The following is a 25012-nucleotide window of genomic DNA, read 5'->3' on the forward strand; positions in this document are numbered from 1 at the left end:
CTCAAAATCTTGTCGATCTCTAAGGCGCTACTGGGCTCGAGTCTAGGGCCACCAAAGAATCGACAAGACTTCTCTCTCTCCCCCCCCCCACCTGGACCCCTAAACCGGGGAGGGGCTGTGGCTCAGTGGTAGAGCATCTGCTTGGCATGCAGAAGGTCCCAGGTTCAACCCCCGGCATCTCCAGTTAAAGGGACGAGGCAAGCAGGTGATGTGAAAGACCTCCGCCTGAGACCCTGGAGAGCTGCTCCCCACACACGGACCCCTAAACCGGGGAGGGGCTGTGGCTCAGTGGTAGAGCATCTGCTTGGCATGCAGAAGGTCCCCAGGTTCAATCCCCGGCATCTCCAGTTAGGGACGAGGCATGTCGGTGATGTGAAAGACCCCTGCCTGAGACCCTGGGGAGCCGCTGCTGGTCTGAGTACACAATACTGACTTTGATGGACCGAGGGTTTGATTCAGTAGAAGGTAGCTTCATGTGTTCCCGTGCTGATAATTAATCACCCTCTGGGTGGAACACTCCATGTCCCTTTGCTGTCTTGTTACGCTGTGGAAGGAAGAGTTGTGTTGCCGGACTGCAAACTGGAGATTACCTTTCAATCCGCTGCTGAAAACAGGAAACTCAGCAGTCGTGGCTTTTCCATGTCGTCCCCTCCCCTCCCCTGGCCTTTGGTCTGTACTGCAGCAGGCCAGAGAGCAGAGTGAACGGGAGGACCAAGAAAACCCAGAGGCCAGGAACCACAGAGGTTTGGAGAGTCAGAGCTCTGACAAAGGGAGCTTTGACTCCAGAAAGCTTCTATGCCCCCCCCCCCAAAAAAATCTGGTTGGTCTAAGGTGCTGCAGGGCTCGAGTCTAGGTTCACCCAAGAATGGACAAGACTTCTGGCTCTGTCCCCCATCCGGACCCCTAAACAGTTGATAATCACCCTCTGGGCAGAACGCTCCACGCCCCTTTGCTATCTTGTTACGCTGCGGAAGAAAGGAAGAGCCAAAGGGTGCAGCGTGGCAGCCGCTCCGCATCTCGTAGGTCGACTCCTGCCTCGCCGGTTAACTTTTTGCCAACTTGCCAGTGATTACAGGCATGGGAAATAAGGTGTTTTTAAAAAGAAGAAGAAGCAGGAAATGGAGCGGTGAGTAGAGTCATGTGACTGCAAATGCCCAGCGCCTTGGGGAAAAGGGCGGAGAGGCTGGGTCACACCTGATCCGTCTGATACTCGGACGCTTCGGACAGGCTTTCGGAGAAGCTGAGGAAGTTCTCCTGGTACTCGGAGCAAACGATCTCAAACCGGTAGTGCCTGAACTCCACCGCAAAGGTGCCAAAGAAGCAGAGGAAGCACATCACCATGCCCCACTGTATCCGCGACGCGTGCATGTGGAACTTCTGTCCCATCAGGATGAAATCTGAAGGGGTGGGGGGGTCAAGGAAGATACACCTGGGAGCACGAGCATGCGGATGGCACAATGGTAGCAAGTCTTGCCATGTACAGGACTGTGGGAAATTAGAGGCTGCTTTTAGATGGTTGTGTAGTGGTGTAGTAGTTAGGAGCGGTGGACTCCAATTGCCTTCCCTTCCCCTTCCCACAATCGACACCCTGTGAGGTAGGTGGGGTTGAGAGAGTTCGGAGAGAACTGTGACTAGCCCAAGGTCACCCAGCTGGCTTTGTGTGAAGGAGTGGGGAATCAAACCCGGTTCTCCAGATTAGAGTCTGTCACTCATGTGGACGAGTGGGGAATCAAACCCGGTTCCGGATTAGAGTCTGCTGCTCTTAACCACTATGCCACACTAGCTCTCAGAGGAGGTCAGGAAAGCTCCCTGCCTCATGGCTTTCCATAAGCTATGCGAAACTGAATTATTTAAGAGGGCTTTTAGCACAGGAAATGGGACTGAACTGCAACAGTATGTTTCAGAAAGAAGCTAGGCGTAAAGCGTTACGGGATGTAGACTACTAGGTAATATTTGCATTCATTCAACATTTCATGTTAATATTTATGCTTTGCTTCACCTCTGGTTGGTTTCCAGAGTTTTACAAGTCAAATCCTATTGCGTTGTCTACTGGATGTTATTGGTTTATTTATGGTAGCAGCGGAGGCTAATCCGGTGAACTAGCCATCTGGGTGACCTTGGGCTAGTCACAGCTCTTAGAGCTCTCTCAGCCCCACCTACCTCACAGGGTGCCTGTTGTGGGGAGGGGAAGGGAAGGTGATTGCAAGCTGGTTTGATTCTTCCTTAAGTGGTAGAGAAAGTCGGCATATAAAAACCAACTCTTCTTCATCATCATCTTGAAACTGATTGTTCAAATTTGGGGGGGGGGAACGTATAGACTCCAAAGGATACAAAGGACTACGCATAGGGTTATTGCTGCAGACAAGACAACTCGTGGGATTCCAGCTTTCCTTCCTTCATTCTTCAAGTTTATCTTGAGCGTTAGCGCAGACTGAATCCAGCAGGCCAGGGTGCCAAACCCAAAGGTCAAGGAAGTGCCAACATTATGTATTTCTTCATCGTTGGAAAGCTGCCAAGAAAAGAACTTGTGACCTCTTTGCAAGACCAGTGGGGGGAAAAAACACTCACCCAAATTTCATAATGATTCTGATTTATTAACTCCAACAATTAATACATGAAGCTGCCTTATACTGAATCAGACCACTGGTCCACTAAGGTCAGTACTGTCTATGCAGACTATCACCGACTCTCCAAGGGGCTCAGGGTCTTTGACATCACCTATTGCCTGGTCCTTTAAATTGGAGGAGCCGGGGATTGAACCTGGCACCTTTTGTGTGCAAAGCAGACCACAGCCCCTCCCCAAACAGCTTTCCTAATAAATACAGTGGAATCTGCAAAGGGTTTGGTAGTTGTGGTCACAGTGTAATTATGGGATACAAAGGTTGGGTATAGGGTCCCCGCCTTGCGTGAGATGTAATGCAATTGTATGTGATCTGAGGGTTTCCCTCACTTCTTTTCCACACATTGCCCAATTAGGATCAGAACCGTGGTGCATGGGATAAAGGAGCTTCAGCCTTCTCACCCATGCCTTTTTCTCAACCCGAAACAGTCCCAGAAAGGTACCCTTTGGGAAAACCCACATGTTCCCAGGGATACATGTGGGTTTCCCCAACAGGCCCAATAGCTCCCTCTGTGGATGCTGTTGGGAAATAGGTTCCCCCCCTCACTTCCCCTGCAGCATCATAGTGCTTTTGTCATAGAGCCAGCATGGTGTAGTGGTTAAGAGCGGTGGACTCCAATCTGGAGAACCAGGTTGATTTCCCCACTACTCCACATGAGCGGCGGACGCTAATCTGGTGAACCGGGTTGGTGTCCCCACTCCTACGCATGAAGTCAGATGGGTGACCTTGGCCTAGTCACAGCTCTCTTAGGGCTCTCTCAGCCTCACCTACCTCACAGGGTGTCTGTTGTGGGGAGGGGAAGGGAAGGTGATTGTAAGCCGCTTTGATTCTCCCTTAAGAGGTAGAGAAAGTCGGCATATAAAAAACAACTCTTCTTCTTCTTGTGCACCTCTTAGGTTTCCCCTGTCCTTCCTGTGATCTTTCCCAAACTTGATCTGCTGTGATATTTTGGGAAAGGACGCAGCAAGGCCAGGATAGCTGCTGCACGGGTGGGAAAATCTGTATTTTCCTGGTCTTCTAGACTAGTTCTTGTGGCAGCCATCGGGGCTTTTTGGAGATTTTTAAAAATTGGTAATGTACACCGTGCAAGGCAGCCCAGGCAACCCCCTCCCCAGTCCCAATCTGGGCTGGCGAGGCCTGGCCAGACCAAGTGACATTAATGTTATATCTGGCCCTCGTAACAAATGAGCTCGACACCCCTGAACTTACCAATTGCTCCCAAGAATGAAGCAAACTGTGTATTCATGGCTCATGACCAATGCTGATTTCTCCACACCCATCTCTCCCCTGGACATCACAGACTCTTCTGCATACCACACCTAATCCCATCACACCTGCTATTCACATTTACATACTGTTAACATTTACATACTAATGCTTGTCTAAATTCACTCTCCTCTCCTTAAAGACAGATGGATTCACATTCGAGCTGTATCTGAAGAAGTGAGCTGTGGCTCACGAAAGCTCATACCCTGCCAGAAAATATTTTTGTTAGTCTTTAAGGTGCTGCTGGACTCTTGCCTTTTTCTGCTACTGCAGACAGACTAACACGGCTACCCACTGAGCCAGGGACCACTACCAAGAAACACCAGGCTCACAGAAGCGGCCCTCGTGTGGCCATACAAGAAACGGCAGGAGATTCATTTACAATGCAGAGACATTTGTTCATGCAGTCCAATCCTACCCTGCTCATTAAACTAATGTGGGTGTAACCTTGTTTAGGGAGACCCCGGAAAGCCAGTGCCAGTTTGAGTAGACAAGACTGAGAAGAAGAGTCGGTTTTTATACCCTGCTTTTCTCTACCTTAAGGAGTCTGAGAGTGGCTTATAATTGCCTTCCCTTCCTCTCCCCACAACCGGCACCTTGTGAGGCAGGAGAGGCTGAGAGAGTTTGGAGAAAATTGCGACTTGCCCAAGCTCGCCCAGCAGGCTTCATGTGGCGGAGTGGGGAAACCAACCTGGTTCTCCAGATTAGAGCCCGCCGCTCATGTGGAAGAGTGGGGAATCAAACCCGGCTCTCCAGATTAGAGCCCGCCGCTCCAAACCACCGCTCTTAACCACTACATCACGCTGGCTGAGCTTGGCTGACCGATGGTCTGATCCACTATCAGACAGCTTTGGGTGTATTTATGTGCAGGAGAGAGAACAGCGCACCTGGAAGTTGCCAAGGAGAGTCATTCCGAAGGAGGCCAAGCATAACGCCACCAGACCGCTCACATTGAGCCAGGGATTCAGGACCTTTGGCTTTAGCTGAATGAAGCGAAGGACGGCCACCACGAGGGCTGTGAGAGGAAAAGAGTCACACAAACGTGCCGTTAAAGCTCCAAATCTAACCGCAATTACAAATCCAAACTGAGGCCCAAAAGCTAGGTTTTGCAAAGCGCCCGTAAACTGTCTGCTACCAGGCAAATACTTGCAGGAGCTCAGCAGACCAAGAGCTGAGTAATCTTTGCCGATTACTTTGCCCCAGCTGACCCACTGGGTTAGCTACTGCCCCTCTGTCTGCAGGACATTTGTGTGAGGTCATGCATGTGAAGGTACATCTACTGATACGCCCTCCATGCTTGATTCATGGAGGTTACTTCCAGGTTAACGTGAAGCAACACCCCCCACTAGGGCCCTGTAAGCCTCTCCAGGGCCACCATTTATCTCAGTAGGATCTCTGGAATTGTTTGTTTCAACTTGTCTAATGAAGGTGACCCTTGTTTATACCTTGCGTGCTTGCATAAAAGAGGAAATTTTGGCTTCATGAACAGCCCGTCAAAAGTCCCTCTTCTGTCCATGAGGATCTGTTCTCCTTGATACCCAGTCAACCTATTTTCAGCCCCTAATTTAGAGATATTGCCTACCTCCTTTCCCTGTTAGCCATTTTTCTCTTCACTGTAATTCCCTCCAGCAGGTGTTCACCATGCGTAAGAAAGTATTCAGATAGCTCCCACACACACACACACCAAAGCGAAAAATAAAAAGCAACTGGAGAAAATGTTTGAGGAGGAAAATAGCTGGGAGGGAAGGGATTGAGCTTCCCTCCCTCCCTTGCCTCTCCCCACTGTTCCGCTGCTAAAAATCACAGCCTGCTTTCAGTTAATAAACTAAAACCGAGAAAAGACAACGAAACACAGATTAGTTATGCTTTTAAGAGATCCTGTGTGCATACATGCTTGATAAATTGAAAACACCTCAATGGCTTCTGAATAAAGATTTACATTATGTATCCCTTTGTACGTATATACGAATCGTATTTGCGTATATAGTCAAATACACAGACACATACACTAGACTTCCACATGCAAAACCGATGTCTGCCCGCCAAGAAGCAATTTTTACTTGCCACAGGCAACGAGGTGTGTAGGTATTGACAAAGATGCTATGAGCGACAATATCTCAGTTCCTGCCTATTACATGGGAACTGTGACCTGTAGCACATAAATGCGTGCTGCATAAAAATGGCACAGCACCACAGTTATGACACGTGCAGTGGTCACACTTATGCGGGATTTTAAAGCACTCAAAACTGGTGAAAGTGTCATGCAAATAAAAAAAAATCGTGGCAACGGTGAAGTGATTCCAAAGATTGAACAGATGGGAAGAAAGGGAAGCATGAATGTTTTTTTTTCATCCACATATTTTACAAACATTCCCTATAATAATCACATTATAAGCCTAGTTCTCATTGGAGCAGTAGACCTGAGTTTGGGCTGTACCACCTCAGACTCACATGATTAACAGTCTTCTATACAAGTTGAAGGCAGCAGGAAAAGAGGAAGACCCAACATGAGATGGACTGACTCAATAAAGGCAGCCACGGCCCTTGGCCCGCAAGACCTGAGCAAGGTCTTAATGATAGGATGTTTTGGAGGTCATTAATTCATAGAGTCACCATGTTGGAAGCGACCTGACAGCACATAACACACACAAACAATAAATTCCAGGCATACATATTAGGGCTGTGCATATCGGGTTTACCAACCCAAAAATAAATCCCAAAAAGGCATTTCGGCTTTTTTCGGATTTATTTGGGGCCGAATATTGAAACAGAGAATAAAGCCTAAGCTGGATAGCCAACCGCCCAAAAAGCCGAATAGGGATTTGGCTTTTGTGAGCTTTTGCTTTCCCAAGGCTTTTCTTAATGGGAATCTTTTTTTTGAGGAGCTCCGGGGGGCATTTTTTGAGGTAGTTACCACATTTTCAGGGTATCTGCAAGGGATTCTCCTTGCATGAACTCCGAAGTCTGGTAAAGTTTGGGGGGACACAGTCCAATTTTATGGAACCCCAAAGGGGTTGCCCCCTTCTCCATAGGAAAGCAATGCTTCAAAAAAAAAAATTCCCACTGACTATAATAGACCCGGTTTTTGGGGGAAAACCTTAAAAATGCCAAAATACCCATTTACAGGTATGGGTATTCGGCTTATTTCAGTTTTCCTGAAAAATCAAGTCCATTTAACCTGAACCCAAAATTTACCAGAAAATAAATGCACAGCCCTAATACAGATAGATAACAATTATTTTACTACTGAAAACATGTCAGGAAGAAGGCTAGGTCAGAATCCTTTTCCCTTTACACGCTTGACTTCCATGTGCAGGGTGTTTTATGTTTTCTTTTGGTGCGATGCAAAGCCATGCCTGCGGTCTGAAGTTGAGCTGCTCAAACGAAGGTTTAACTCCTCTGTGAGAACTATGCCACAGTATCTACACCTCGTTGACTCTCCAGTATTTGATCTTGACATTTACTGGGCAGAGTCTGACTACTCCGTGATAAAATATAGTATAGAGAGAGAGAGAGAAAAGAAACCAGGCGTTCTTCATGCACTTCCTACCTAGAAATGCTGCCATGTTCATGACTTGGCTAAACACACAGCTTGCAGGAGGGGCATCACCTGCAATACTTCAAAAATATAACGCGTATCATTGTAACTCTTACTCAGCCTGCAACAAAGATTAAAGCAATCAATAAAAGTCCATTGACAAGGAATGGGCCTTATTGAAATGGAGAGGAGGAAAATGATCTCATTACCTTATATAAGGCGGCTTCAGGGGACCTGGTTTCCTAAGTGAAATTGGGGGGAAAAATATTGCAATTTGTCACATTGTTATAGAGCTCACGGCTCAATGCAGACTGTTTTCTAGCCAATTTTAAACTTTCAATGTGTTTCACAACTCAACCAAAGCACAGTGCTAGTAGCAGATTGCAAAGAGTAAACAGGCTATCACAGAATAATGTCTAACAAAGAAGATACTTGGTGCAGTACCGATACTGACTCACACTCTTCTCGTTGTTTGGGCCTGGACCACAAACAACCAGGACCCGAGAATTTGTCTCCACTCAGGAACTACGTTGGCAACTGGTGGGAGGGTTGTGGGTGGGGATATGAGGTGGCCGTGATGCCAGCTGCAGCGCCACATGACTTGTGGTAAAAAAATGGAAGTGACATGGATAGCTCTAGGAATTGGCGGGAACTCTTTGGAAAAACCATAGAGTTCCCACCAATTCCTAAAGCTACCCATGTCACTTTCCTCTTTTTAAATATTGGAAGTGACACAGCATCACAGCCAGCTCTGAGGTTCCCCCCCCTCATTTTTCCCATGATGAGATATAGTACATATAGCGAAAAAAGAAGCCAGGTGTTCTTGGAGCAACAGCGGGCAACAGGAACATGGGGGGGGGGGTTTCCCCCATCCCACCAGGGGAATTGGACCCTATCAGGAGGACTGAACTCTAAGCTTGAGTCAAAGCTAATTCTAGCATCTCACCATTGTTCCCAAGAATCACACACAACCTGATAATCGTGATGCTGTGAAGTATTCAAAATATTGAATAATGAGGCCTTTGCCATTAGAAAATAGCTTTTCAAGTACTTTACCTTTCTTTCACCGTTAGTGGGAGAATTTTGTTGTCCTCTACAGCTATAAAATATCTGCCAAAAGAGAAATGGAGAAGCTGATATCATTTTTTTTGCCTGTTTGAGAAAGAAGGGGATGTTATAATTGGTAGCCCGGAGGCAGGCAAATAGTTCAGCAAAGGTGTCATTCAACAGGGAATCAGGCTATGGGGAGCTCCACCTGCATTTGAGCAGCACAGCTCAAAACGAGTAAGCCAAGCCAGAATCAGCAGTTTAGCCAGGTTCATGGATTGAAGGCTGCAGAGAAATGCACTGGCACACCACCTCTGCTTCTCACTTGCCTTGAAAGCCCCTTGCAAGAGTTGCCAAAAGTTGGTTGCAACTTGATGGCCTTTTTTCTTTTTTTGCCATCAAGTCTCAGCCAACTTTTGGTGACCCCTTAAGGGGTTTTCAAGGCAAGGGATGTTCAGAGGTGATTTGCCATGGCCTGCCTCTGCATAGCAACTGTGATGTATACATAGATACATATAGAGCTAATATACAGAGCCTGGAGAATTCAGATTTCCTTGGCACAAAATTTGGATTCTGTGGAGGTAGAATTTTAGTTATATTTCAGATGCGGAACACCCATACCTATATATATCTCTTTCCTGAAAACAGGTATTTTCAAGAGACAAAATATGTCTCACCGGGAAAAGAATAGAGTATATCAAGAGAGATCTTCTAACCACAATAATGCTCCCTTAGTGATAAGCTACCTCACCTTGACACATGCTATATGTTGAAGAAACGCTTCCTTCCAGGAACCATTAAAAAAGAAGAAATCACAAGCCACTTACACAATCCACAGTCCCGCTGAGGTAAACAGTGTCAGTACAAGAGGTAAGAACATCCATACACTGCATTTCTTCCCATCCATGCCTGAGAGAAAGAAAAAGAAGTAAAACTAAGCAAAGGACACACCCAAGACTGAAGCATTTAGTCAGCCCCAGGGGGAACTGTGCCCTGAGCTCTTTGTCTTAACCTGGGATCTGCCCTCTGACCCCTCGTCTCTCTCTTTCTGCGTCTATTGTTCTTTCCAATCTCCACATGGCTTTTCATGGAGTCACAGGTATTTACAGATCTCTCCAGTAGGAACAATGCCTCATACTTCCATACACATGTTGCCAGATCAGCTGGCCACTTGCGATAGGAAAAGTACTTTTTAGATTAGGCTTTTCTCTCTTCCTTTCGACTGCAACCCGAATGTGAACTGAATCTGCTAGAATAAACATAAGTTTTAATTTTTGCAATATACTTCTTGGGAGATTTATTTACTGCACTCAATATCATGCTTCCATGACTGGGCAAACTTTGCTGTATTAACCAAATATCCCAATATGAGCTACCTTGTAGAAGGTTAGTCCACCTAATTCAGTATTGTCTGCTCTTAATGGTAGCAATCCTCCAGGGATCTTGGGAAGGGAAAGATCCTTCCCAGCACCTGATATCTAAGATCATATGAACACACATGACTATCATTAGATTTTTCTACCCACACTCTTGGGAAGATGGATTTTTGACAGAAAATTTTAAAAGGTAACACGTAACAATCAAAAGATCAGAGAACTGCATCAGAAGGAGAGCCGTGCAATAAAAAGCACAACAAAGAAACAGACAGAAACCCAGCAATGCTGTACCTAGACGACGATCAAATATAATTGGCAGCAACAAAAAACATATAGACTACACAGAATCTCTTAACATAATAGCAATCAATGTGGAAAGCGGAGAAAAAAATATCATAAGTTCCCTAGAAGAAGGAAAAAAGTCACCATGCTGCAGTGGAAAGTCAACGGGAAACCTGAGAAAATAAGGGTATTCATTCATAAGCTCCATTCATAAGGGTATTCATTCATAAATAAGCTTCATTCATGACACATACACAGTAATTGTGACTTGGCAAAGACCCAACTTGAGTGACTATGGAACACCCATATAAGTAGGGTTGCCAACCTCCAGGGGGTGCCTCGAGATCTCCTGAAATTAGAAATGCTCTCGAGACAACAGAGATCAGTACCCCTGAAGAAAACAGCTGCTTGAGAAGATGGACTCTATGGCACTATAATGTCTCTCCACTCCCCAAACCCTGCCCTCTTCAGGCGCCAAATCTTCTGGAATTTATCGACCTGGAGTTGGCAGTCCTACCTACAAGGGCAGGGGATTGCATAGAGCAGGCCTATGTTCCACAGGTCAGCCGTTTATAGATCCATCACACGAATACGACTGTCACTGGGCAAGTGCATTAACCAGCTCCATGTTGTCACCAGAATGTATGAAACGGCCATCACAGAAGAGCGAGATTTCCTGACGTCATCTCAAGACACAATTCTTTCCAGCATGGACATTCACAGGAGCGCCCTTTATGCAGTGGAAGTGGCCCAGGAGACACTGAACACACGAAGCTGCCTTCTACTGAATCAGACCCTCAGTCCATCAAAGTCATATATATCTCTTTCCTGAAAAGGTCAGGTGATGTGGTAGATGACTTTTACAAACATCTCTCTTCTATTGTGCAGCTTGGCATTGCCTCACTGACATGTGAAAAGCTGATCTTGATGGTGTGCTCCCATTACACTGGCCTCATTCACACCAACAAAACATGAGGTGTGCTATCACCTCAAGATTGGTAGAGCTGCCAACCTCCAAGTGGGGCCTGCAGGTCTCCTGGAATTACAATGGATTTGCAGACTAGAGAGGTCCATTCCCCTGGAGAAAATGGCTGCTTTGGAGGGCAGACTTTATGGCACCCCACACTCCATCTCCGAATCTCCAGGAATTCCTCAACCCACAGTTGGCAACCCTACTACAGATGGGAGCTAACAGGATGGAGTTTTCGCTCATGGAATTAAAAAAGTCAGTATTGTCTACTCAGACTGGCAGCGGTTCTCCAGGGTCTCAGGCAGGGGTCTTACCTGCCTGTTCCCTTTAACTGGAGATGCCTGGAATTGAACCTGGGACCTTCTGCATGCCAATCAGATGCTCTACCACTGAGCCAGAGACCCTCCCCATTGTTTTCTGGCTTCCCTACACAGTGCTGTTGCAACCTTTAAAGACCTGGAACCACAAGTGTGGGGCCAGGGTGCACAGGTGTTCCTTCCCCACCTGGTCCTGACCAGGAAACAACTGCATGGCACCCGGACACAACAGGCACCAACTATGTGGTGCTTTTTTGTCAAACGTTACAGATCCACCGTAAGACAAAGCCACAGAAATGCAGCTCCCATACCAGGGTGCGGATGCAATTATCCGAGGTGTAGGGCTGTAACCTAGCATGGGGGACATCACAGTAGGACCCGAGCCCCTGTTGTGGGGCAGACTCACATGTAAGCCACGGACCCAGCCGTCTACTTGCTGGAGGTTGGGATGTTTCTACGCGATCCTTTGGCACCTCAGTGGCTGCTTTGTAGCCTTGCGTCTTGGCCATTCCTTTTCCAGGGGTCTCTGCCATCTGCGTGTATTCAGGTCAGGAGATCACAAAGTGCTTTAAGGCTAGAAGTCTCAAAATTGGAACCTCCCCGCCAAGAATCTTTTTTTCTGTCCTGGGAGGTTTAATCTGGGGTGGGGGGCTGCTAAGGGCTTCCTTGCACCATGTTCCCCAGTCAGAACATGGGAGTTATTGCAGTAGTGTGGGAAGAAGGAAAATGCAAACCAGAAGGGCATTTAGGTCCCAAGTGGTAGGCCACAGAGATGCAGCAATCAAATACAGCAAGCTGGTTTTGACAGACTGCCTCCTACAAGCCAAGGAGAAAACAAGGCCTGTTTGAGGTAGGGTTGCCAACTCTGGGTCGGGGAAGTCCTGGAGAATTGGGGGTGGCACCTGGATCAGGTGAGGCTTAAAGAGGAGAGGGACTTCAGTGGGTTATAATGTCATTCAGGCCACCCTCCAAAGCAGCCATTTTCTCCAGAGGGATGGATCGCTGTCGTCTGGAGGTCAGCTGTAATTCCAGATCTCCAGACCCCACCTGGAGGCTGGCAACCCTACTTTGAGGCCTAATTCACAATTTGCTGAAGTAATTTTGTTTTGCCGTCAAGTCACAGTCGACTTATGGTGACCCCGTTGGGTTTTCACGGCAAGAGACCTTCAGAGGTGGTTTGCCGTCACCTGCCTCTGCATAGCAACCCTGGACTTCCGTGGTGGTCTCCCATCCGAGTACTCACCAGGGCTGACCCTGCTTAGCTTCTGAGATCTGACAAAACCAGGCTAGCCTAGACTATCCAGGTCAGGTGATGTGGTGGATGACTTTTACAAACATCTCTCTTCTGTTGTGCAGCTTGGCATTGCCTCACTGACATGTGAAAAGCTGATCTTGATGGTGTGCTCCCATTACACTGGCCTCATTCACACCAACAAAACATGAGGTGTGCTATCACCTCAAGATTGGTAGAGCTGCCAACCTCCAAGTGGGGCCTGCAGGTCTCCTGGAATTACAATGGATTTGCAGTCTAGAGAGGTCCATTCCTCTGGAGAAAATGGCTGCTTTGGAGGGCGGACTGTATGGCACTCCACCCTCCATCTCCAAGTCTCCAGGAATTCCTCAACCCACAGTTGGCAACCCTACTACAGATGGGAGCTAACAGGATGGAGTTTTCGCTCATGGAATTTTTTTTTTTAAAAAGCTCCTACGCATAGAAAACTACTATACCATGGGAAAGGAGAGCTAGGCTGGAACATTTCTTTCTAGAAACGTGTTTGCTATTTGCAGAGATCAGGGAGGGGAGTAATTGTCTATCGCAGCGGTTCCCAAACTGTGCTCCACAGAGCCCTTGGTGCTCCGCGAAACATCTCCTACTGCTCCGTGAAGAGATTGGAAAGAAAAATGCGACTGTCATTCGGTTTAGCATATAGGTGCTAGGTGAGAATGAGTGCTCCGTGACTAATGTCTCTCCTGAAAAGTGCTCCATGACTCAAAATGTTTGGGAACCACTGGTCTATCTCTATCCCCACCCTGGTCCCAGGAGAACTTCATGGTTGTCTGTGGAGTTCAGGTGATTTGGAGGTGGAGCCAGGGGAGGGTGGGGTTTTGTAGGAGGCCACAGGGGCCTTTTATGCACAGCTGTTTCCCTTGCTGTCACCCCTCCGACAACTTTGGGTCTTTGTGTTGATTATGCATGCAGCTTCCGACCGTCAGAGGTTGCCACGCTCCCCCCACCCCCGCGTTTCCTCGCGTTGTGCCCAGGTTTTCAGAGACCTGTTTGATCACAGGTTTGAAAATGCGGGCAAAACGCGCGGAAAGCAGGGAGGAGAGCGAGGCAACCGCTGACGGTCAGAAGCGGCATGCATGATCAACACAAAGACCCCAACTTGTCGGAGGGGTGCCAGCAAGGGAAACAGCCGTGCATTGAAGGTCATGGTCTTCCATGCAAGCAAGAATACTAGCAAGGGACAATCAGCTCAGCCCCTGAGCAAGATTCGAGCCCAGTAGCACTTTAAAGAACAGGATCTCCAGGTAGGGTTGCCAACTCTGGGTTGGGAAATACCTGGAGATTTTGGGTGTGGAGCCTGAGAAGGGAGAAGTTTGGGGAAGGGAGGCACCTCGGCAGGCTATCATGCCATAGAGTCCACCCTCCAAAGCAGCCATTTTCTCCAGGGGAACTGATCTCTGTCTCAGGGAGATCAGTCCTAATTCCAGGAGATCTCCAGGTTGGCAACCCCATTTATAGGTTATAAGCTTTCGAAAGTCAAGGTTGACAATATTATCCCTATGGAATCTTTTTAATCTGTAAGGTGTGACTGGACTCAAATCTTGTTCTTGCAGTGCAGACCAACACAGCTATCCACCTGAGCGGAGTCCTAGTTCGAGATCAATTCCCTCTGTTCGGACCCTGTCCAACCATTCTCCCTCTTCCCTTTTCTTTCCACTCACCTTTCCTGGCGTGTCTTTGCCTCTTTATTTTTTTAATCCTGCAGGCAGGGCCTGTCTCTCTTTACTGATGTGAGCCGTTTTGGGGGAGACAAGGGTCTGAAAATCAGGATATAAACAAAACAAAATAAGCGAAGGAATTGGGGTGGGGGGCTCATTCTGTTCTGCTGGTGCGTACTCGCTTGGGTGGGGCTGTGATGCCTTCTGCCCCCATGGGATTTGGAACGGCGGAAGGGGGAAGAGCTCTCCAAAGATGCAAAGATTGTAGGAAAGGGATAGAATCAGAGGAAGGGGTCAGGCCTATCTTCCCAGCAGCAGAGGATGGAGGTGACTCTGTTTCTTGGGGCTGTGTGGAGGTCTCTAGTGGAATGGTCGCTTCAGGGACCACTGCCTCCTGAAGGGGTACATGTGTCATGAAATCAGACCATTCCTGTCTTTAGATCTCTCTTCTGATGTGGTCAAGCAGGCATAAGCCTAGACTGGAACTCTCCTTCTCTGAGAGCTTATCTTTCCAGACTGACTTTGAGTTAACCCCAACCATCAGATCCAGGCACACCTTGGAGATATTGTGGGTTCGGTTCCAGCGAATATCGCAATAAAGCGAGTTAAAAAAAGTTTGGATTTCCCGGTGCATATAAAGGTTATGTTTACATCATACTGTAGTCTATGAAGGGTGCAATAGCATCATGTCTAAAAAGAAGATGTACATACCTTAATTAAAAATACTTTATCTCTAAAAACGTGACACAGAGACACGAAGTGAGCGCATGCTGTTGGAAAAGTGGCTCCGATAGACGTGCTCGACGCAGGGCTGCCACAAACCTTCAATTTGTAAAAAAAGGAATGTCTGCAAAGTGCAATAAAGCGAGGTGCAATAAAATGAGGTATGCCTGTACTGGGGGAGGCCTGGGGCACACTCACAGCCAGTGTGATGTAGTGGATAGAGTGGTGGACTACCAGGTGGTGGCTGGAGATATCTGGGGATTACAACTGATCTCCAGGAGACAAGAGATAATTTCACCTGGAGAAAATGGCCACTATGGAAACCGCCCCCCCAGGCTCCACCCCCAAAATCTCCAAGTATTTCCCAACCCAGAACTGGCAACCCTAACTAGGACCCTGGTGACTCGGCTCCAAATCCCCACTTATATCACGGAGGTTCACTGGGTGATAAGGTTGCCAACCTCCAGGTACTAGCTGGAGATCTGCTATTACAACTGACCTCCAGCCAGCAGAGATCAGTTCCCCTGGAGAAAATGGCCACTTTGGCAATTGGACTCTATGGCATTGAAGTCCCTTCCCTCCCCAAACCCCGACCTCCTCAGGCTCTGACCCAAAAACCTCCTGCAGGTGGCGAAGAGGGACCTGTCAACCCTACTGGGTGACCATGGAGATAGATCACAATGGGTAGCCATGTTAGTCTGTCAGTAGCAGCAGAAAAGAGCAAGAGTCCGGTAGTACCTTAAAGACTAAAAAACATGCTGGCAGATATCTGAAGAAGTGAGCTCTGGCTCATGAAAGCTCATACCCTGCCATAAATTCTGTTAGTCTCTAAGGTGCTCCTGGGTGACCTTGGGCCTGTCACAAACTCTCAGCCTGGCCTACCTAACATAAGAAAGGCCCTGCTGGATCAGACCAAGGCCCATAAAGTCCAGCAGTCTGTTCACACAGTGGCCAACCAGGGGCCTCTAGGAAGCCCACAAACAAGATGACTGCAGCAGCACCGTCCTGCCTGTGTTCCACAGCACCTAACATAATAGGCATGCTCCTCTGATCCTGGAGAGAATAGGTGTGAATCATGACTAGTATCCATTGTGACTAGAAGTCATGGATAGCCCTCTCCTCCATGAACATGTCCACTACCCTCTTAGCCTTCCCAGTTGGCAGCCATCGCCACATCCTGGGGCAGGGAGTTCCACAATTTAATTATGCGTTCCGTGAAAAAATACTTCCTTTTATCTGTTTTGAATCTCTCACCCTCAAGCTTCAACAGATGACCCCGCGTTCTAGTATTATGGGAGAGGGAGAAAAACTTCTCCCTGTCCACTCTCTCCAAACCATGCATAATTTTATAGGCCTCTATCATATCTCCCCTTAGCCGCCTTCTTTCCAAGCTAAACAGCCCTAAGTGTCTTAACTGCTCCCCATAGGACAGTTGCTCTAGTCCCCTAATCATTTTGGTTGCTCTTTTCTGCACTTTCTCAAGCTCTGTAATATCCTTTTTTAAGTGCGGTGACCAGAACTGTACACAGTATTCCAAGTGTGGTCTCACCATAGATTTGTACAAGGGCAGTGCTATCAGCAGTTTTATTCTCAATTCCTCACCTAATTATGGCCAGTATGGAATTTGCCTTTTTTACAGCAGCCGCACACTGGGTTGACATCTTCATCAAGCTATCCACTACCACCCCAAGATCCCTTTCTTGGTCTGATCCCATCAGTGTATATGTGAAGTTGAGATTTTTTGCCCCAATATTTATCACTTTACACTTGCTCACATTGCATCTCATTTGCCATTTTAATGCCCATTTTTCCAGTATGTAGAGATCCTTCTGGAGCTCTTCAGTCTGATTTTGTTTTAACCACCCTAAATAATTTGGTGTCATCTGCAAACTTGGCTACTACACTGTTTAACCCCAACTCCAGATCATTGATGAACAGGTTGAAAAGCACCGGTCCCAACACAGATCCCTGAAGCACCCCACTGCTCACATCCCGCCATTGTGAGAACTGACCATTGATTTCTCTCTGCTTCCTATTTTTCAGCCAGCTCTCAATCCATAAGACTTGTACTTATCCCGTGACTATGAAGTTTGCTTAGCAGTCTTTGGTGGGGGACTTTGTCAAAAGCTTTTTGGAAATCCAGATGCACAGGCTCATTCCTGTCCACATGCTTACTGACGCTTCCAAAAAACTCTAATAGGTTAGTGAGACAGGACCTACCTTTACAGAAGCCATGTTGGGTTTTGCTCAGTAGACCTTGCCCTTCTATATGCTTGACAATTTTATCTTTAATAATGCTTTCCACTAATTTACCCGGAACAGATGTTAAGCTAACTGGCCTGTAATTTCCTGGTTCCTCCTTGGAACCTTTTTTATAAATGGGTGTTACATTGGCCATTCTCCAGTCCTCTGGAACAGAGACTGATCGAAGGGCCATATTAGATGTCTTTGTTAGAAGTTCAGCAATTTCCCATTTGAGTTCTTGAAGAACTCTAGGATGAATACCGTCTGGTCTCTGTGACTTGTTAGTTTGCAGTTTGTCTAGACGTTCTAGGACTTCCTGCCTTGTTACCACTATTTGTCTCAGTTCCTCATTCTCCCCTCTCCAAAATCTCTGTTCAGGAGAAGGAACCTGCCCTGTATCGTCAACAGTGAAGACAGATGAGAAGAATTCATGTAGTTTTTCAGCAATCGCTTTATCCTCCCTTAGAGTTCCTTTCCTCCCATTGTCATCCAATGGTCCAACCGCTTCCCTAGCTGGTTTCCTACTCCTAATATACTTAAAGAATTCCTTATTGTTTGTTTTGATGTGTTTAGCAATATGCCCCTCAAAATCTTTTTTTGTATCTCTTGCATTTCCTTTGTGCAAGTTTGTGTGTGCTTCTGTTCGCCTCGATTGGGTGAGTTGTTGTGAGAATGTAGAAGAGGGGAGAACGATGTTCTAAAGCTGCTTTGAGTCCCAACTGGAGAGAAATGTGGGATATAAATAAATAAATGCAAGCGCTTCTAGGGGCTGCTGATATCCCTGGCTCCCCAACAAGCCTAAAGAAGCCTTTTGCTGCTAGGGGTAGGAACTTTCATCTAGCAATTTACTGGGTTGGATCCAGCGGATAAATTTACCAAAGGCATTATAGAAGTGGCTCTTTCCCTACCTTCCCTAAGGAACCCACAACTTTTCTCTGAGGACTGGGAGACGAGAAAGTAAGCAGAACAGGATATCCCTGGCTCCCCAACAAGCCGAAAGAAGCCTTTTGCTGCTAGGGGTAGGAACTTTCATCTAGCAATTTACTGGGCTGGATCCAGCGGATAAATTTACCAAAGGCATTATAGAGATGGCTCTTTCCCTACCTTCCCTAAGGAACCCACAACTTTTCTCTGAGGACTGGGAGACGAGAAAGTAAGCAGAACAGGATGGGCCGTTGCAGGGACAAAGAGAAATCGAGTAAGATTGCTTTTCTGTCCTCTTCTCTCTCTTCCATCAACAGAGAAGGGAGAAAGGGGTTTTTACTTTATTTGCCCTCTTGTGACTGTGGGCCCATTACACTTGCAAAGCTCTCGCAATTGTCATTGGAAATTTCGGGACGAGTGGCAGGGGGCTTGGGAGAGAAAAGATCTGCTGTGCTAAGCGTTTCTGTGAACTCTTCTGCTGGTTCCAACCCACTGGCTGTATCCAGACAACACTGGATATTGTGCTATCACAGCACTATGGCCGTCATTCGCAACTGGGCGGTCTACACAGCTGTAGTGAAACAACAGAGCGACATCCAGCAATGTGTGGACTACTATAAACAAAACAAAAAAATAACCTCTGCCGATACAGGCAATACCATGTAAATAATAACCAGCACGATGGCAAGCGGTCTATTAACGACAAGCTAACAATTTACCAGAGACTTAACTGCGAAGAAAAAAGAGTCTCCCAATGTCTCACACAAGAGCACCACTGTTGTTCATCTAAAGCCAGTGTGGTGTAGTGGTTCAGAGCGATGGATTCTGATCTGGAGAACCGGGTTTGATTCCCCGCTCCGCCACATGAGCGGCGGAGGCTCATCTGGTGAACTGGATTTGCTTCCCCACTCCTACGCACAAAGCCAGCTGGGTGACCTTGGGCTAGTCACACTTTCTCAGCCCCACCTACCTCCCAGGGCGTCTGTTGTGGGGAGGGGAGGAGAAGGTGACTGTAAGCCGGTTTGAGTCTTCCTTAAGTGGTAGAGAAAGTCGTCATATAAAAACCAACTCTTCTTCTTCTTCTTCTAAAGCTTATAATTGAATACAAAACATCAACAAGGTAAGAACATATAAACCATAGATTAATACAATATTCCTTTTTGCAGTATATTGAAATAGCGCAAAGGTGTTAGACCATTGTTAGATTGTAGTTAATAGGCCATTTGCCATCATGCTAGTTATTTCTTATTTACAACAATTTGTGGATGCAGCCATTGTCATCGGGGGTGTGCGTGTGTGCATTGTAGAACGTAGATGTGACCTGCACTTTGCAATGGCCCCTGCATGCCAAGCCTGTATCTTTGGTTCCATTCTTGCCCATAGGAGCACCTTCCTTGAGTCAGCAAATGCCTCGTGCTAGATAAACCGTCAGGGAATCACGGTAACATTAACAGCCAGCTATTAATGGCAGGATTACGCGGATTAGGAAGGCCGGATGGTGGAGCTCACATGAACACATGAAGCTGTCTTATACTGAATCAGACCCCTGGTCCATAAAAGTCAGTACTGTCTACTCAAACCGGCAGTGGCTCTCAGGCAGGGGTCCTTCCCATCACCTACCTGCCTAGTCCCTTTAACTGGAGATACTGGGGATTGATCCTGGGACCTTCTGCATGCCAAGCAGATGCTCTACCATTGAGCCACAGCCCCTCCCCTCCTCACTCTGCGAGTTCCAAACGAGAGATGGGGCATTAAGCTTTACTCTGCTCTACAAACCAAGAGGCTACAATAGTCCTTTTGATAAACTTTGACCGCTCCTGCAAATAGTATCCACTGGTCAAATGCACGAAGCGAGAACGGAATGGCCAGGCACGGGGCGGCGTGCAGCCACTGACTCGTTTGCTTATGTCATGAGCCGGATGTTCTGCCCTTGGTAGGGATAAACTGAACAGCTAGGTTCTGTTCAGGAACATTTAACAGGACCCAGAAAGAATTCATTCGGGCAACACGCTCTGACACAGATTGTGAAAGCCAGAATGAATTTAGTATCCCTTTCACCGCATAGAGAGTTGACACATCTTGGAGACATGTGCAAGTCACAGGAAGCCAGTCTCCAGGGGTCAACAGAGAGGGGCAGACAACTCACTCAATCAGACCCAACCCTGCCAGAATATGAGTTTCAGGTGGGTAGCCATGTCGGTCTGTAGTAAAAGAATGATAGAATCATAGACTTGGAAGGGACCACAAGGGTCATCTAGTCCAACCTCCTGCACAATGCAACTGCCTCCTCCCTCCACGCCCCCAGTGACCCTTACTCCATGCCCTGAAGAGCTAGATTTGAGTCCAGTAGCAAGTTAGAGACCAACAAAGACAGTCACATCTCCCTAGGCCAGATACCAGAATACAGAGGGTCCAGTCTGGAAAATAATTCCCCCCAACCAGCATCCTAAATTCTCACACGGCTGGGTTGAATTTTGTTCTGTGGGACTACCATGGTACATTGTACAAGCAGGAGCATAGAGAAGACGGTCTGGAACAATTTAAATTATGTAACTGCTAAGATAGTACAGTCACGCGAGGGCATGCCATTGCAGAGTGCCCATGGGGAAAATCCCTTTTTTGAAAGCACCCATTGTGCCACCACAATTGGCAGGGCAATCGTGAGAACATTTTCCTGGGAGGAAGCCTCACTGAACAGACCTGAGTAGGATTCTGTATAGACCTGATTAGGATTTGCTTTGTAAGACTGACTCTGAAGGCTGGCATTATCATCAATATATTTATTTCTCAATGTATCCAAATATGTGGCTACGCAAATCCAGAGATCTGAGCTATAAATAGACAAGAAAGATCTTTCTACAAACCTCAGAAAAGCTCCATGTTTGCAGAAAAATCTTACGCACGCATATCCACATATATGGGGGTAAAACTCTCCAAAATAATAGAAGCAGCACCTATAGCTTTAAGAAATGAATGCTCTCAGTGGCCATTGCTAGGCAACCACAACAACATTGGCAGCCTTCATGCCTTGGTTAATCTCAGTAAAATGCAGGGGGAAGGGGCAAGGCCCTTTCAAGGGCAGTTTTAGCCTTCAAAGAAGGACTCGTCAGACCAGGTTTATCAGCAACCAGTGGGCAACTTGCTACCACCTGACTTGCATGACTCAACCAGGGCGCAGCTACTCCATAAAATCCAGTGTGGTACAGTGGTTAGAGTCTCAAGCTAGGATCTGGAGATCCAGGAGTTAGTGTCAGGTTGTTCAGAGGTAATGACAACACTAGCCAGGCCTTCAGCTCCACAGAAGACCTCAAGCTGTATGCCGCCACCCCCACCCCCATTTTGTGTTTTAAATTATGCAAACAGGGCACAACTTCACTTACTTGGTGGTGCTGGCTTCATCTAAAACATTTTTATTCGTATTGCAAAATGTGATTAGACTCACAAGATACTGTTCCTGCTAAAGTTAGTTGCATCTGAACAGCATTAAAAGCAGTAAGACATAAGTTCAGTCACAACTACAGTAGCGATTGGATTAGGACTGAAGAGACCCAAGTTCGGGTCTTCCCTCAACCATGAAGTTCAGTAGGTGAGTCTGGGCTAGACACTTTCTCTTGGCCTAACCTGGTGAGGATAAAGCAAGGGAGAGCAGAACACTGTACATCACATCAGACTCCCTGGAGGAAAAGTAGGACAAAAATATGAGTCAGGACTAACTTGTCGTACTGGCTTAAATAGGGTTGCCAACCTCCAGGTGAGGCCTGGAGATCTCCTGGAATTATAACTGATCTCCACATGACAGACATCAGTTCCCCTGGAGGAAATGGCCCCTTCGGAGGATGGACTCTAGGGCATCGTATCCCTGTTGGGCTCCCTCCCCTTCCCAAACCCTGCCCTCCCCAAATCTTCAACGATTTCCCAGCCCAGAGATGGCAACCCTATGTTTAAATAGGTCTTGGCTATTTAATTGGATGGAGGCCTATTATAGCAACACGTACCAAGGTTTATGTAGAACAGAACATCCATGCTTGAAAAGATGATTCCCCCTCTTCCAAGTTTGGCAGGCTTCAGTAATTAGTGTTCATGAGTTTTTTGTGTAAGATAATAGGAAACAACTCTGGAAACAACTGAACTACTCAACTGGACCTAACAGAAGATGGGTGTTGCTGAAGGCCTCAGAGTGACTGGAATTAACAAGGGAAGCAGATAAAGAGAATCTTAGTTGACCCGGCCATCATTCTCTCCGATTCCTGGAGTTTTCTACAGACTCCCCCTTCCCCTCCATGTTTTAAATCTCATGAATCTGGAAAATGGTAATTCTCAAGGTGAAGCACCCAGCCCATTTCCTTACAATCCCAGATCCTTTTAGATTATAGTTTAGCGTACAGACTTCTTGTTTTATTCCACTCAGCTCCTTCTGTTCTTAAATCCTCCCTGTAATCCACTGGAAAACGAAATCCACTTTTCTAATTCATGTGTGTCTTAATACAGGTTGAGAATCCCTTATCTGGAGACCCGATATCCAAAATGATCCAAAATCAAAAACGTTATGAGCACCCACAAAGGGTAACAAAATGGTCACGCCAACAGCAGGTTCCCCGCGATGCCCCACAAGCACAAAATTATTAAAAATATTGTATAAAATTACTTCAGGCTACGTGTATAAGGGGTATATAAAACATTAATTTTGTGTTTAGACTTGGGTCCCATCCCCAAGATATCTCATTATGTATATGCCAATATTCCAAAATACGGAAAGGTCCGAAATACAGAACACTTCTGATCCCAAGCATTTAGGATAAGGGATATTAAACCTGCGCATTTTTTGGTTTTGCTTGCCTGAGAAAAAGTCGGGCTTTACCCTTCATTGTGTGATTTTTCAAAACTGAACCCAGGCAAGGAAACCCCCCCCCAAGCAAACACACGTACACACACACAAACACCCCACCACATTGTCCAGGAAATGTGTGACTTTTGCACCAAATGAATGCCTGCTCAGGATTCCCAATATTTTAAAAGGCCTGCTTTCAACATCAAGTTTTGTGTGCATGGAAATATAGTTAGCTTTAACACAAGTCTTTCCCCTTTGAATCATTCTAAAAAAAGACAATGAGAATGCTAAAATGATGAGAACCCCACTCTGCTAAGGAGAGATGGAGATATATTCATTAGGAGGACTTTGTCGAGGTCTCTTTAATTAAAATACAACATAATCCATAAAATCATAAAACACTTAGAGCATAAAGACTAGAATATGACATAAAATCCTATTAAAGGCCTCCCAAAGCAAATGAGTCTTTTAAACTTGCCAGAAGACCCACAGAGGTGCCATAATAAATCTAATTGGGCAGGGAGTTCCACAGTTTAGGGGTTGCTACTTTCATATTGGTCCCCGTCAAACACACCTGTGTGATAATACAACTCCTAATAGCAGAGCACCCTTCCATAACCTTAGTTCTTTAGGTAATTTGGACCTGACCTGATTTGAAGCTGAAAAGCACCACTTCAGATTGGTCTGGGAAACATACTGGAAGTCAGTGTAGCTGGACTAAAGAGGTTTGTGGTTTAACAAACTCATTGCTGCTGCCCCCAGGTGACATTTTCGCTGCCCCATAACGAACCTGGTGAAGTTTCCTGGCCACCTTCAAAGGCAGCCCCACACAGAACCCATTACAGCAGTCAAACTTGGAGGCTACCAAGGCATTTGTAACTGGGGCCAGATCACTATTCTCAAGAACAGTCACTGTTGCTGAACCAAGATAACTGGGTAAAAAGCATCCCCTGCCACTTCTCCATATCCAGGAACACAGACAAATGCAAGAACACTCCCAGATTGCAAAGCTACAGTTTTAATGGGAATATAACCCCATTCAAAACAGGTTGTATACCTATTTCCAAACTGGTTTTACACACAACCCTCAGCCCTTCTGTTTTATCTGAATTAAGTTTCGGTTCTGCTTTATCTGAGCACATATACTGAATCAGACCCTTGGTCTATCAAAGTCAGTATTGTCTACTCAGACCCGCAGCAGCTCTTCAGGGTCTCAGGCAGAGATCTTTCACATCACCTACTTGCCTAGTCCGTTTAACTGGAGATGCCGGGGATTGAACCTGGGACCTTCTGCACGCCAAGTCTTTTAAACTTGCTGATGAGTCTTTTAAACCTACTGGAAGACCCATAGAGATGACATAATAAATCTGAATTAAGTTTCAGTTTGTTCATTCTCATCTTGCCTTTCACCACTTCCAGACACTGCATTAGTACATCAGGAATTGAATGGACAGGCAGAACTGAGCATCATCCAAACACTGATGACTAGACTCCAAAGATGTGGATGAGCTCTCCTAGTGGCTTCATGAAGATCTCAAAACAGCACATGTGTGGCCTCTTGGGTTTGAACTGGGCCTCCAGCAAGGTACTAGTCTAGAGAGCTATTGTGGATTGTGTGCTTGGCCAAACAGAGAACACATCTTCCAGGCAGAGAATTAGGTGCAGCCTCTCAGAGCCTCCGCTCCAAGCAATTGCTTGGGTGACTTTGCCGGAGAACCAGCCTTGCATCTCCATTTGGCTCGTGTCCCAAGTGACGTTAATTAGTAGCAGGGAGTTCAATGCAGAGGACTAAACTCACCTTGAAGCATCCGAGTGCTGCAGCATATATGGTCTTTTGTGGATGGTCAACACGCTACTGCCAGCCTGCTTGACAGAGGGCAGAGGGTTAGTTACAATATCTCAGATGCGCCCCCACCAAAAAACAACACAG

General features: G+C 46.6%; 1 protein-coding gene across 2 annotated transcripts; it reads right to left on the reverse strand.

The window, feature by feature from the left end:
* Positions 1-1183: 1183 nt before the first annotated feature.
* TMEM150C (transmembrane protein 150C) lies at positions 1184-24943 on the reverse strand. 2 transcript variants are annotated; one of them, XM_056855691.1, is made up of 8 exons: positions 24881-24943; positions 9300-9381; positions 8482-8535; positions 7635-7667; positions 7438-7505; positions 4775-4902; positions 2332-2509; positions 1184-1397 (listed from the first exon to the last, which is right to left on the reverse strand). In XM_056855691.1, the coding sequence occupies exons 1-8, from the start codon at positions 24888-24890 to the stop codon at positions 1189-1191; spliced, it is 762 nt and encodes a 253-aa protein (XP_056711669.1). In that variant the 5' UTR covers positions 24891-24943; the 3' UTR covers positions 1184-1188. The 2 variants fall into 2 exon arrangements, with proteins under 2 accessions (XP_056711669.1, XP_056711668.1); XM_056855690.1 differs by lacking the exon at positions 24881-24943 and adding an exon at positions 11824-11904.
* Positions 24944-25012: the final 69 nt, after the last annotated feature.

Source organism: Euleptes europaea, chromosome 9 (genome assembly GCF_029931775.1).
Source record: "Euleptes europaea isolate rEulEur1 chromosome 9, rEulEur1.hap1, whole genome shotgun sequence".
NCBI lineage: Eukaryota > Metazoa > Chordata > Lepidosauria > Squamata > Sphaerodactylidae > Euleptes > Euleptes europaea.